The 14,051-nt window shown below is 38.0% G+C and overlaps 1 protein-coding gene across 3 annotated transcripts in view; it reads right to left on the bottom strand.

Moving 5' to 3' along the window:
• LOC135099877 (putative uncharacterized protein DDB_G0286901) overlaps positions 1-14,051 on the bottom strand; it is a 61,142-nt gene that overhangs the window by 33,957 nt on the left and 13,134 nt on the right. For all 3 annotated transcript variants that reach the window (XM_064002506.1, XM_064002504.1, XM_064002505.1), the window contains one exon: positions 1,829-2,887. In XM_064002506.1, coding sequence (XP_063858576.1) covers positions 1,829-2,859 — 1,031 coding nt within the window. In that variant the 5' untranslated portion in view covers positions 2,860-2,887. The remainder of the gene's footprint in view (positions 1-1,828; positions 2,888-14,051) is intronic.

Raw genomic sequence — 14,051 nt, 5'->3', positions numbered from 1 at the left:
GAGTTCAACAACTCTCACGACATCATCATGCTTTGTACGGTTTCCAGGCATCATGCAAAGAGCATAGCACGCCCAAAAGGACAGCAAAAATAATGGTAAAAGCTAAAGAAATTCTGAGACAAAGCCAGGAAAAACGAACTCTCCGCTGGCCAGTAACACACTGAGACCGAGAAACGTGACGCGCGGCGGGTAGGAGTGTTGGGGAAGGATGCCGGTTAGTCACTTTCTCCCGGCTTGATTTTGGTTACACAGAATCATACTCGTATATATATATATATATATATATATATATATATATATATATATATATATATATATATATATATATATATATATATATATATATATATATATATATATATATATATATATATATATATATATATATATATATATATATATATATATATATATATATATATATATATATATATATATATATATATATATATAATGGACATAGATAAGGACAAAATGCCTAATACAAAAAGAATTCAAACTGCCAGTATGAGAAAACACTTTCTGAGGACAGAGAAAAGTCCCACCATGTATCACTACACCGCCTTCACTGACTTTCACTGTGCAATGTGAAAAGTCACATATTACAAATAGCAAACTCATGAATCTGAAAAATCCATTATATTTGATAAAGAATCAAGAAATCTGACCTCAACAAGCACTGTAGGATGCTAACATGGTCCAGACTGTTGAGATTTGTAAAAAAAAAAAAATGTAAGAAGAAATTTGTGTTAAAGGATTACACATACTCGTAGTGCTAGGTAGGGTAATCAAAGCAAAATGACCGCTGTGATAAGCAGTCTGGGTAGTATCTCAGTATTGAAGACTGATGTTGGACATGAGTAGTACTTACATACTTGGTGATAAAAAATTTTTGAGATGGATTCCATTGCAAACAAAATGGATTATGTTTGTGCCCAGACATGGCAAGTGCCCACTCATAATGCACAATAAACTCAGATAGAGTAGTTGTTTACCTACACCACAACCAGGTGTTACTTCCATTACCTCCATTCACATTATTTTGCTAGCTTTGGCACTCTGTGATAAGAGCAAAAGCAAATTGCCAACAGTGCTTGACTCATTTGAAGAACATTATTTGCAGTAAGTGTTCCATGCATGGCAGAAGCAGAGAGAGAGAGAGAGAGAGAGAGAGAGAGAGAGAGAGAGAGAGAGAGAGAGAGAGAGAGAGAGAGAGAGAGAGAGAGAGAGAGAGAGAGAGAGAGAGAGAGAGAGAGAGAGAGAGAGAGAGAGAGAGAGAGAGAGAGAGAGAGAGAGAGAGAGAGTGAGAGAGAGAGAGAGAGAGAGAGAAATATATATATATATATATATATATATATATATATATATATATATATATATATATATATATATATATATATATATATATATATATATATATATATATATATATATATATATATATATATATATATATATATATAAAGTAATTATTTCAGAGAGGATATAGGTAATTTTTTCACCTGATACACTTAATGAATATAGCCTTGCAACTTTTGATCACACCTTGTATGCAAGAGGAATATGAGTTGAAATTCCAATTCATGGTTTTGGTGCAATGGTGTAATTTTTTTTCCTACAAGGTACGTGGTGGAAACCAAATTCATGATTCTAGGATGAAAAGAAACCTGTAACTTCAAAAAGGCAGTTTTTGTGCTTTTTTTTTTGGGGGGGGAGCATTACTTTACAAAAATTGAGAAAGAAATGCATACACAAGAAAATTAACCTAAGAGTTATAAAAAAAGAAAAAGGAATAGAACCTATATATCAAATAGATTTTTGTACTTACTGCTTATTGTTGTTGTTATTCATGTAGTTGTTGCTCTGGTTCTTGTTGCTGTTGTAGTTATTATTGTTGCCTTTGTTATTATTTTTGTTATTGTTATTATTAAAGTTGTTATTTTTGTTATCTTTTCCTTTATTGTTACTGTCATTACTGCTTCCATATTTGTTATCATTTCCACTTGAACTGTTGTTGGTGTTACTACTGTTATTGTTTTTGTTCAAATTATCAATGCTTGTGTTCTTCCAAACTTGACTGTTACCACCTTTGCTGATGCTTTTATCTTTTGGGTTAGAATTACTCTGCTGTACTGAACTGTTCACATTTATTAAACTTCCACCAGAAGCATCAGGACACTTGCTGTTGGGAGGATTTTTAACACTGGCTACATTTTTCCTGCAAGCACCACTCTTGTATGCTTTATGACCTTGTCTATGACACAGTTCATGAACCTTCATTCCATCAGTTGCATTGCTTGATTTTCCCTTCCCTTTCCATTTCTTACAATTCTGTTTTTTATGTGCATTTTTACTCTGAGGAGTCCCATTCCAGGTAGTGGATCTATTCTCACAACTGGGACCATTCTTGGCCTGTGGAATACATTCCACATCAACTCTTGTTTCAATGCATTGCTGATTGTGTGTCTCAGCTTTCACTCTTTGTATGTCTTCCATATCACTGTTCTCATTATCTCCATTATTACTTGATACATCACTCCGTTCATTGTTACTGTCTTCTTCACAAACATTATTCTCATCATTTTCATTCTCACTACTGTTTTCTTCATTATCATTGTTATCATTATTCTCCTGCTCATCATTATTGCCCTCCTCATTATCATCATTGTTATTATTTTCCTGTTCATCATTATTGCCTTCATTATCATCACTCTCATTATTTTCCTCCTCATTGTTGTTGCCTTCTTTATTTTCATCACTGTCATTATCTTCCTGTTCATTGTTGCCACCTTCTTCTTCACTACCATCATTGTCATCTTCTATGTCAATGATTATGTTTTCTTCATGAAATTCCTCCATTGAACTGTTCAGTATGATCTCCCGTTACCTGTAAACCAATAAATTACTATTTTTAATGAAAATGCTAATCTAGAAATAAATCCTCTAAACATGTGATAAAGCTGTTTATTTACATAAAGAAACAAAAAAATTATACTAATTCACTAAACTGAAGATCAGCTTCCCCTAAGAATCAAAGAAGCTGCTAAACATCAATGGCTCTTTATCACTTCCATTCTGTATGCATACACTGGTCCCTGAATCCATGTAGGGATTCAGAAAAGGATATCAGCATATGCCAATAATTGCTTACATAACACAATACTGCTTTTTTTCCTACTCTGTTGTAACAATTGAAATAAAGATAATTCACCCAAACAATGTTGTTGTAGTAGATTCTAGTACTGCTGCAAAGTTTCACACTATTGCTGGAGTAGTACAGAAACTTTGTTGACCTTATTAGAATGTTAAACCAGATGAGCCTCACCAATTCTCACAGTCTTTCCACTTCCAAATAAACTTTTTAATTAATTTTAATTGGTCTATTTATTCATTTTATTTTATTTACTACTTAATCTTACTATATTTGATTTTAATAGTTTTGTTACTGTGTGTAAAGCGTATGTACCTCATGTGATTATTCCTCGGCATATATAAGTGAAATGTTCAATAGTTTTCTATTTGCATGAAAACGTGTAATGTGTGTGAGTATCAGTATTTAATGCTATATTAAGCACCGAAGCCGATGCTCACTTGTTGGTAGTGTGGGGTTAACCTGCTAGTTGCCTTCGGGCATCACTCACGGCCAAGTTGCGCTCAGACAAAGACGGGCAGGATGGTGACCGAGGTAAATACTTTAATTTTGTAGTAAAAACTGATTGTCATAGTGCTAAGTCAATTGCATGTATTGTTAATGAATATTGTAATATGTTGAAAGTGTTTAATATCAGTGTATAATGTTATTTTGTAAGAAATTGAGACCGAGAACTTGTTCGCAGTTCTTACGGTCATGCCTACCTCATCAATAAACGTCAGAGAGAGAACTGCCTTTCCTCGACCCTACGATGATGGGTGTGATCAGTAAAACAGATCACCTGAGAGCCAATTGATGCCCAGCCGGTGCGGCTACAGTAAGAACTCGGCCTACAAGCAAGAAATTGGCTCCATGTGAAACCGTAGCAAGAGTGAGTCACAGGACGAGGGGACGCTGATGTAAGCCTATAGGTTGACCTCTGAGGCCCCGGGGTCAGCTCTACCCTTGACGACAACCACTCCCTTCTACCCACTGTGCCTCGCCACCATTTTGTAGAACCCATGGTCACAGGCAAGAAAGTATAATAGTATGTATGTGCACTGAATTGAGTAGCCTAAGTGAAAATTACCCACAATTAGCTAGTATTAAGAGTGGTAATTTTAAATTGCTCTTTCATTGTCTCAGTATTGACACAATTAAGTTGTTAGATATGTCTGATACTGAGGAAATTAATGCCGTAGATGCCCTTAGGGAAGGTGAGGGTGAGCAAGTGGACAGGGATCAAACTTGTATTGAAGAAGTTAGTGTCAGGGAGCGAGTGCCAACCGATAAAGGAAGAGAATATCAAGTCAGTGTAACCAAAGGAAGAGCAGAGTCCTGTAAGCGTAAATGGAGCAGTGTTACCAGCAAAATTAAGAAAGGATTAAAATTTGTAATTAGCCCCTTTGAATTAGAGCCCATGTCAAGTGAAGTAATAGAGGCATTTCATCAGTATTATGTGGAATACACAAAGCTGGTGGAACTAGAGCCAGAAAGGTCAGAGGAGCTAAATGAAGAGCTGGAACACAATCAACAAGTTCACCATGAAATATTAGAAAGTATAGAATGTAAAAGAAAGGAGTTAAAGAATGACAGAGGATCAATTTGTTCCAGCAAACGGTCTAGACATTCTAGAGTCTCATCTACTTCATCACGTTCATCAGCAGCACAAAGAAAGCAAGAAGCAGCAGCAAAGGTAGCCAGACTTAGAAAGGAAATGGAATATCATGATAGTTTAGCAGAGGCAGAAGTTATGTTAGCTAAGACTAAAGCAGATGCAGAAGTTATGTTAGCAAGAGACGAAGCAATGTTCTCAAAGAAAAAGAAAGAGAGAGATTTAGCAGTTGCTAGTGCAGAACTTAATGCTCTTAGCTTAGTTGAAGAAGAAGTAAAAATGCTTCCAGGTAATGATGAAAGTGTAGAGAAGCAAAGTTATCTTCAACAATACATAGAGTCACAAAATGAAATGAAAGCACAAGCAATTGCAAATCAACAAAGTGACAATGCCATGCCTCACAAATATGTTACATTCCATGACCCACAGAAACCTTCTTCTTGCAATAGAGATAATGAATTGATGACAAATGAAGTAGATGGACAAATATTTAGTGAACCTCAGGTAATAAATCTCAACCCTACAGCTCAAAGTCTTGTACCAAGCTCTCGTAGACCCACTCATAATGTCAACATGCCTAATAATGTGAATAATGTGAGACAGAATCATCAATCCTTTTCCCATCCTGGGGGAACCTTTGCAATCAACATACCTGATCCCAAGTGGAGCCTCCCTCCAATAGAGCCTAACACTTTTGATGGAGAACCCATGGAATTTCCAAGTTGGTTGAAAAACTTTGAAACTTATGTAGAGTCTAAAACTCCTATTGGTAAAGAGAGACTTGCCTACTTAGAGAGGTATACAACTGGTGAGGCAAAGAATGCCATTAAAATGTTAATGCACTTTAACTCTGATGCTGACTATGTGCAAGCAAAGAAAATTCTTAGTGATAGATTTGGAAACAAAAGCATCATAGCTGATGCTTACACAAATAAGTTAATGAATTGGCTACCAATCTCTCCGCATAATGGTCCAGCATTAACAGCATTCTCAGATTTTTTGAAGTGCTGTTTAGCTGCAATGAAACACACTTCTTATTTGTCATTTCTGAATGATCCGAGAGAGCAGAGAAAGGTGCTAGCAAAACTCCCTGAACATGTTGTTCATGACTGGAGAAAGCAAGCGATGATATATCTTGATACTAACAGTAATAACACTTCTAGTAGCAATGAAGAGCACCACCCACCCTTTGAAATGTTATGTGAATTTGTCCAGAAAGAAGCAAAAGGAGCAAGCAATCCATTTCTTTCCTGGAATTCAGTAAGTAGGGAAGTAAATGATTGGATCAAAACTCAAACATGGGCAACCAATTGGAAACCAAGGGAATCAAACATCATGACAAAGAATAGAGGGAGTAGAACTTTCATGGCTAAATCAATTGAGGAAAAACCAATGTGGTCATTCCAAAGTAAAGTAAATGTACAAGCCAACAAACAGTATCCCAAGGACCAGGAAAGGAAAGGACGATTCTGTCACTACTGTACAAAGGATCATGATTTAGATGATTGCAAGGAATTTGCCAAACTTGATGGTAATACTAGGTACAAATTTGCTAAAGAAAAACGGTTATGTACAGGGTGTCTAAAAATGGGTCACAAAGGAAAGGATTGTAGAAGAAGGAAAGTTTGTAAAGTATGTCAGAGATACCATCCCACAGCTCTTCACAATGATGACATGACAAGAACTGAGAGCCAAAAGGTGCCAGCACAAGCAACTCAGCCTAACGATGATAAACCCACAGTAGTAGCCAATAAGGTCAAAGTTACAGAATCAGTGACACATGACATGCACACCATGATAGTTCCTGTATGGTTACATCATGTTAGTAACGAAGAGAATGAATTTTTAGTGTATGCCCTGCTGGATGAGCAGTCTGATGCTTCATTCATCAAGGAAAGCACTCTGAATAAATTGGGAGTTAGTGGACCATCAGTGTCACTCAATATCCACACAATAAGTGGAAAACAAATCACTGATTCTATCAAAATTCATGGACTTAAAGTAAGAGGTTATAATGAAGAAGCGGAAATATCAATCCCTTCAGCATATTCAACAGAAAACATTTCAGCTGGACGGAGTCAGATACCAAGGCCTGAGACTGCTTGTGACTGGCCCCACTTAAAGGCAATCTCTGACAAACTAATGAAATATGACCCAAACATTGACATAGGACTTCTCATTGGTCTTGATTGTGCAGAAGCCATTATGGCAGAAGAGCAAATAGCAGGTGATAGTAAGAAGCATCCCTATGCTCGTAGGACAGAGCTAGGTTGGGGGATCATTGGTAAAATCTCACCCCATTCAAGTCCATTGGAGGATACAGTGGTAGTCTACAGAACAGTGACACAAGAAGTAGAAATCAATGAAGAAAAGAGGGTTAATTTCTTAGTGGTTCCTACTAAAACCAAAGAGATGATTAATCCTTCTCAAGTGAGAGATATGTTTGAACTTGACTTCAGTGATAGAAAGTCAGCTGACACTCCATTATCATATGAAGATAAAAGGTTTATGAGTAAGATGAAAGAAGGAGTACATCAGCTGAAGGATGGCCATTATGAGTTGCCCCTTCCTCTTAAAGATGATAAGGTCAAGCTTCCAAACAACAAACTATTAGCAGAGCAGAGACTCAAGAAGTTAAGAGCTAAACTTGAGAAGGATAATCAACACAAAGGTGATTACAAAGTGTTCATGGATGATATGATTACAAAGGGTTATGCAGAGGTTGTACCGACAAAGGATTTAGTTAGGAATGATGGTAAGGTCTGGTACATTCCACATCATGGAGTCTATCATCCAAGAAAGCCAAAGAAGTTGAGAGTTGTATTTGACTGTAGTGCAAACTACAGGAACCAGTCATTAAACAGTCACCTGTTACAAGGCCCAGACCTTACCAACAAACTTATTGGAGTGTTGTGTAGGTTTAGGCAAGAAAGCATTGCACTTGTATGTGATATAGAAGCAATGTACCATCAAGTGAAAGTCAACCCAGAACACAGAGACATGTTAAGATTCCTTTGGTGGGAAAATGGTGACCTTAATAATAAGATAGCTGAATACAGGATGACAGCTCACCTGTTTGGAGCTACTTCATCTCCAAGTGTAGCCAACTTTGCTCTTAAGAAAGCTGCAGATGACTACGGGTGTGGATCTGATGCAGCCAAGTTTGTAAGAAACAACTTTTATGTTGATGATGGTTTGAAGTCAGTAGCTACAATGGATGAAGCTGTCACTCTTATTCAGCAGAGCAAAGAATTATGTTACAAGGGAGGTTTTAACCTTCATAAGTTCTTGTCAAACAACAAAGATGTATTAGCTGCAATTTCTCCTCATGAGAGAGCAGATGGAATTAAAAGTTTGGATTTTAGTAAGAATGAAGACACACTGCCTATAGAAAGAACTTTGGGAGTTGAGTGGTGCATAGAATCTGACACATTTCAATTTAGAATAAAGCTGAAAGACAAGCCACTCACCAGGAGAGGCATTCTGTCAACAGTGAGCTCTATATATGATCCATTAGGTCTAGTGTCACCTCTCATACTGACTGGAAAGCAAATTTTACAAGAATTATGTAAGAATGCAGTTGATTGGGATGATGAGGTGCCAGATTATGTCAAACCTAAATGGATAAAATGGAAGGATGAGCTGCACAAACTAGATCAGTTAAAGGTACCTAGATGCTACAAACCTGATGACTTTGGGGAAGTAGAAAAGGTTGAACTCCATCACTTTTCAGATGCCTGTCAAGAGGGATATGGCCAGTGCTCATATATTAGATTAATTAGCAAGACTGGCCAAATTCATTGTGCATTAGTAATGGCAAAGTCACGTGTCACACCTCTAAAAACCATAACAATTCCCAGACTAGAACTAGCAGCAGCAGTGGTGTCAGTTAGAATCCATAAACTCTTGAAGGGAGAACTTGAGTATAATAATGTGGAAGAAGTATTTTGGACAGACAGCAAAGTAGTCCTTGGTTACATTGCAAATGAAGCAAAGAGATTCCATGTATATGTTGCAAATAGAGTAGAAACAATAAGAGATCACACTTCACCAGATCAGTGGAAATTTGTAGAGACACAGTATAACCCAGCAGATCATGCATCTAGAGGCATGACAGCAGATGAATTGTGTAATAGCAAGATCTGGTGGAATGGCCCAGAATTCCTTTGGCAACATAGCAAAATGGATAGCCATTCCAAGTACAAGGTCATAAGTGAGAATGATCCAGAAGTGAAGAAAGTTGTATGCCATGCTGTAGGTACACAACAGCCCACAGATATACTAGAAAGACTTGAGTATTTTTCAGATTGGTTTAAAGCAAAGAGGGCAGTTGCTGTATGCCTCAAGCTTCTGAACAGCTTCAGAGGAAAAGGTGATGGCACTACTAAAGTAAAGGGGAACACATATAAGCCAGTAAATGTAGCAGAAGTGTCAGAAGCTGAAAATGTAATTATAAAACAACTGCAATCAAAGGCATTCCAAAAGGAAATAAATGTACTGAAATCATCTGCTAACCATAATTCTTTAATTAAAGGAGACAATGGCAAGGGAACAAAAGTGATAGACAAGACCAGTTCCCTCTATAAGTTAGATCCCTACATTGACAAAAATGGTATCATGAGAGTAGGAGGAAGATTGAGGCTTTCTAATTTGACAGATGAATCCAAACATCCAGTCATCCTCCCCAAAACATCTCACATAACCCAGCTGATAATATGCCACCATCACAAAAGGACAAATCATCAAGGCAGGGGCATAACTTTAAATGAAATCAGGTCATGTGGATACTGGATAGTAGGAGGATCATCCCTAGTATCAAGGCACATTTCAAAGTGCATTATCTGTCGTAAAGTTAGAAGTACAACACAGGGACAGAAGATGGCAGACCTGCCTATTGACAGACTAGAACCATCACCTCCTTTTACATACTCAGCAGTAGATTTCTTTGGCCCTTTCTATGTCAAAGAGGGGCGTAAAGAGCTTAAAAGATATGGAGTGCTCTTTACTTGCATGGCATGTAGAGCTGTGCACATAGAGACAGCCAACAGCATGGATACAAGTTCCTTCCTAAGTGCATACCGTCGCTTTGTAGGACGAAGAGGGCCCGTAAGACAGTTGAGATGTGACCAAGGAACTAACTTTGTAGGAGCCAAATCAGAGTATGAGAAATGCTTAAAAGAATTAAATAACAATAAAGTCAGACAAGAACTCGTGAAAGATCAGTGTGACTGGATTGTTTTTAACATGAATGTACCCAATTCCAGTCACATGGGAGGTGTTTGGGAGAGGCAGATACGCACAGTGAGAAATGTACTCTCTGTGTTGCTTGATCAGCATGGTACTCAGTTAGATGACCAAGATCTGAGAACCTTCCTAGTTGAAGCAGAAAATATAGTTAATGGTCGTCCCCTAACTGTGGACCATCTTAACTCCCCAGAAAGTCTTACACCGTTGACACCCAGTAATTTGTTAACTATGAAAACAAAGGTAGTACTGCCTCCTCCAAGCATTTTCATTAAGAAGGACCTGTACTGCATAAAGAGATGGCGCAGAGCACAATACCTGGCCAACCAGTTCTGGTCCAGGTGGAAAAAGGAGTATGTGCAATTCCTACAGCTTAGAAATAAGTGGACAACACCAAAGAGGAATCTCAGTGTAAATGACATAGTTATCATCAAAGATCAGAATTTAGCAAGGAACCAGTGGAAACTGGGAAGAGTAACAGAAGTATCTCCTGATCATGATGGCCTAGTAAGAAAGGTTAAGGTCCTGGTTTCAGACTGTAATCTCGACAACCAGGGAAGACACATAAAGGCAAACAGGACCATCATAGAGAGGCCAATACATAGTCTAGTATTGCTGTTAGAAGGTAATGCATAATAATAGACCGGAGCATCCCCGCCAAGGAGCCAATGTAACAAAACATATTATGTGCTAATCCTAGTTTTAAGGTACATACTAATCTTAATTTAAGGTAAATTGTTACACAATTTAGGGGAGCCATGTTACTGTGTGTAAAGCGTATGTACCTCATGTGATTATTCCTCGGCATATATAAGTGAAATGTTCAATAGTTTTCTATTTGCATGAAAACGTGTAATGTGTGTGAGTATCAGTATTTAATGCTATATTAAGCACCGAAGCCGATGCTCACTTGTTGGTAGTGTGGGGTTAACCTGCTAGTCGCCTTCGGGCATCACTCACGGCCAAGTCGCACTCAGACAAAGACGGGCAGGATGGTGACCGAGGTAAATACTTTAATTTTGTAGTAAAAACTGATTGTCATAGTGCTAAGTCAATTGCATGTATTGTTAATGAATATTGTAATATGTTGAAAGTGTTTAATATCAGTGTATAATGTTATTTTGTAAGAAATTGAGACCGAGAACTTGTTCGCAGTTCTTACGGTCATGCCTACCTCATCAATAAACGTCAGAGAGAGAACTGCCTTTCCTCGACCCTACGATGATGGGTGTGATCAGTAAAACAGATCACCTGAGAGCCAATTGATGCCCAGCCGGTGCGGCTACAAGTTTATTTCTATTTTCATTTATTCAATTTATTTATTTAATGAATTAGATAATCAGTTTATTTCATTCTATCCAATTATTTATTTGATGAATGTGGCCAGCTGTGCTAAACCTAAAGCTCCTGGGGTGAAGTATGGTGGTACATGAGACTATCCTTTTCTACTGGGGATCTACAGAGCTGAGTGTGAATTATGTGCATGAGAGTGCATGGTGCTTTGTCTGGGCCATCCCATGTGGGATTGCCAGCATGGAATATATATATATATATATATATATATATATATATATATATATATATATATATATATATATATATATATATATATATATATATATAAATATATATATATATATTTTTTTTTTTTTATGTTTATTTTATTTACATTTATTCTTTTGTTTTGTCTTATTAGTAATGGATATCTCTTACAACAAGCAGTAGATATAAAAATTTTATATATGAAAAATAATTGTTGTGAGGTTGTCTATCAAAATGTCTAAAAAATAATTGTTATAATTTTTTTATGGACACTAATTACAATTACCCTCCATAATTAGAATCAAGGTATTGTTTTATTTATTTCACCAAAAGACACGTCTAATGTAACTAAAATTTAACCTTTGCTAAAAACTCTACCTTGGATGATTCAGTGCTTTTTCTTCCTTCTCCTCCACCCTGTAACTATTTCATGCCTCCTATTAAGATTCTTCACAATGATGACTTTTATGCCTTTGTAAGACTTAACCCTCAGAAGGCTTTCAGACCTGATGGGCTCCCCCCAATTGTTCTCTGAAACTGTCTCTCCACATACTTGAATACTTGAGGGGCAAAAGTGAGACCAAAGCACCGGGTTTGATATTGTGAACCCTGCCCTGTCACACAAACCACATGTACTTTCATCAACAAGAATGAATAGGAACCTGAAAGTACACATCCTTCAGATTCAAGGACACTATCCACTCCCAATCGGCCATTAACTGCAAGATTGATGACTCTTACTCCATGCAGAACAGGATCACCACCAAGTAACAATTGAGTACTGTCACACTGCAAATCCATTTCCTGCCTCCAGTTATCTTGGGCACAAGGAAGATGCAAGCATAGAACCTGGTCCAGTTGTCTCTATAGCCATCTTCCTCATCATTTCCTTCACCGTAAGACCCAACACTATGTAACACTCAGAATATAAAGTGTTCCCCCACCACTCTCAGTTCAGCATTCATGGCTTTATGTATTCATAGATTTTTTTTTCTTAACTAACCTAACAAATGGGGACTTTTCAGAGTTGCTATATGTCACCACCAGCTCAGTCTTTTGGCCAAAGAGCCTGGATATTCTTTCAATTATCATAAATTACACACATCAATACAATACTGATATTACACTGGTATTCCCTATTCAACAGTCCTGAACACAACATATTGTTCACTTGTGACTTCGAGAAGACTCATGTTTATTTTAACACTTACACATTGATGCAACATGCATGCATGCAACATTTGAGAGAGAGAGAGAGAGAGAGAGAGAGAGAGAGAGAGAGAGAGAGAGAGAGAGAGAGAGAGAGAGAGAGAGAGAGAGAGAGAGAGAGAGAGAGAGAGAGAGAGAGAGAGAGAGAGAGAGAGGCAGGCAGCAGCCAATCAGGAGTTAACCATGTGTGATGTCACTGCAGAGGGTGTAGCTAGCCTCTGGGGGGAGGGGGTGGACCTTACCACCTTTCAAAAATATGTGGTTGACTGTGTCAGCCAACTCTCTCTCACTCTCTCTCTCTCTCTCTCTCTCTCTCTCTCTCTCTCTCTCTCTCTCTCTCTCTCTCTCTCTCTCTAACTTCATCTCAAGTTTCCTTTCTGACCGTTCTATTGCTGCTGTGGTAGATGGTCACTGTTCTTCTCCTAAATCTATTAACAGTGGTGTTCCTCAGGGTTCTGTCCTGTCACCCACTCTCTTCTTATTATTCATTAATGATCTTCTAAACCAAACTTCTTGTCCTATCCACTCCTATGCTGATGATACCATCCTGCACTTTTCCACGTCTTTTCATAGATGTCCAACCCTTCAGGAGGTAAACATATCATGCAGGGAAGCCACAGAACGCCTGACTTCTGATCTTTCTAAAATTTCTGATTGGGGCAGAGCAAACTTGGTATTATTCAATGCCTCAAAAACTCAATTCCTCCATCTATCAACTCGACACAACCTTCCAGACAACTATCCCCTCTTCTTCAGTGACACTCAACTGTCCCCCTCTTCTACACTGAACATCCTTGGTCTGTCCTTTACTTATAATCTGAACTGGAAACTTCACATCTCATCTCTAGCTGAAACAGCTTCTATGAAGTTAGGTGTTCTGAGATGTCTCCGCCAGTTTTTCTCACCCCCCCAGCTGCTAACTCTGTACAAGGGCCTTATCCATCCATGTATGGAGTATGCTTCACATGTCTGGGGAGGTTCCACTCATACTGCTCTTCTAGACAGGGTGGAATCAAAAGCTTTTTGTCTCATCAACTCCTCTCCTCTAACTGACTGTCTTCGGCCTCTCTCTCACCGCCGCAATGTTGCATACCCAGCTGTCTTCTACCGCTATTTTCATGCTAACTGCTCTTCTGATCTTGCTAACTGCATGCCTCCCCTCCTTCTGCGGCCTCGCTGCACAAGACTTTCTTCTTTATCTCACCCCTATTCTGTCCACCTCTCTAACGCAAGAGTTAACCAGTATTCTCAATCATTCATCCCTTTCTCTGGTAAACTGGAACTCCCTGCCTGTTTCTGTATTTCCACCTT

Source organism: Scylla paramamosain, chromosome 4 (assembly GCF_035594125.1).
Source record: "Scylla paramamosain isolate STU-SP2022 chromosome 4, ASM3559412v1, whole genome shotgun sequence".
NCBI lineage: Eukaryota > Metazoa > Arthropoda > Malacostraca > Decapoda > Portunidae > Scylla > Scylla paramamosain.
The sequence above is the reverse complement of the archived record's forward strand: the minus strand, read 5'-3'. Positions and strand labels throughout refer to the sequence as shown.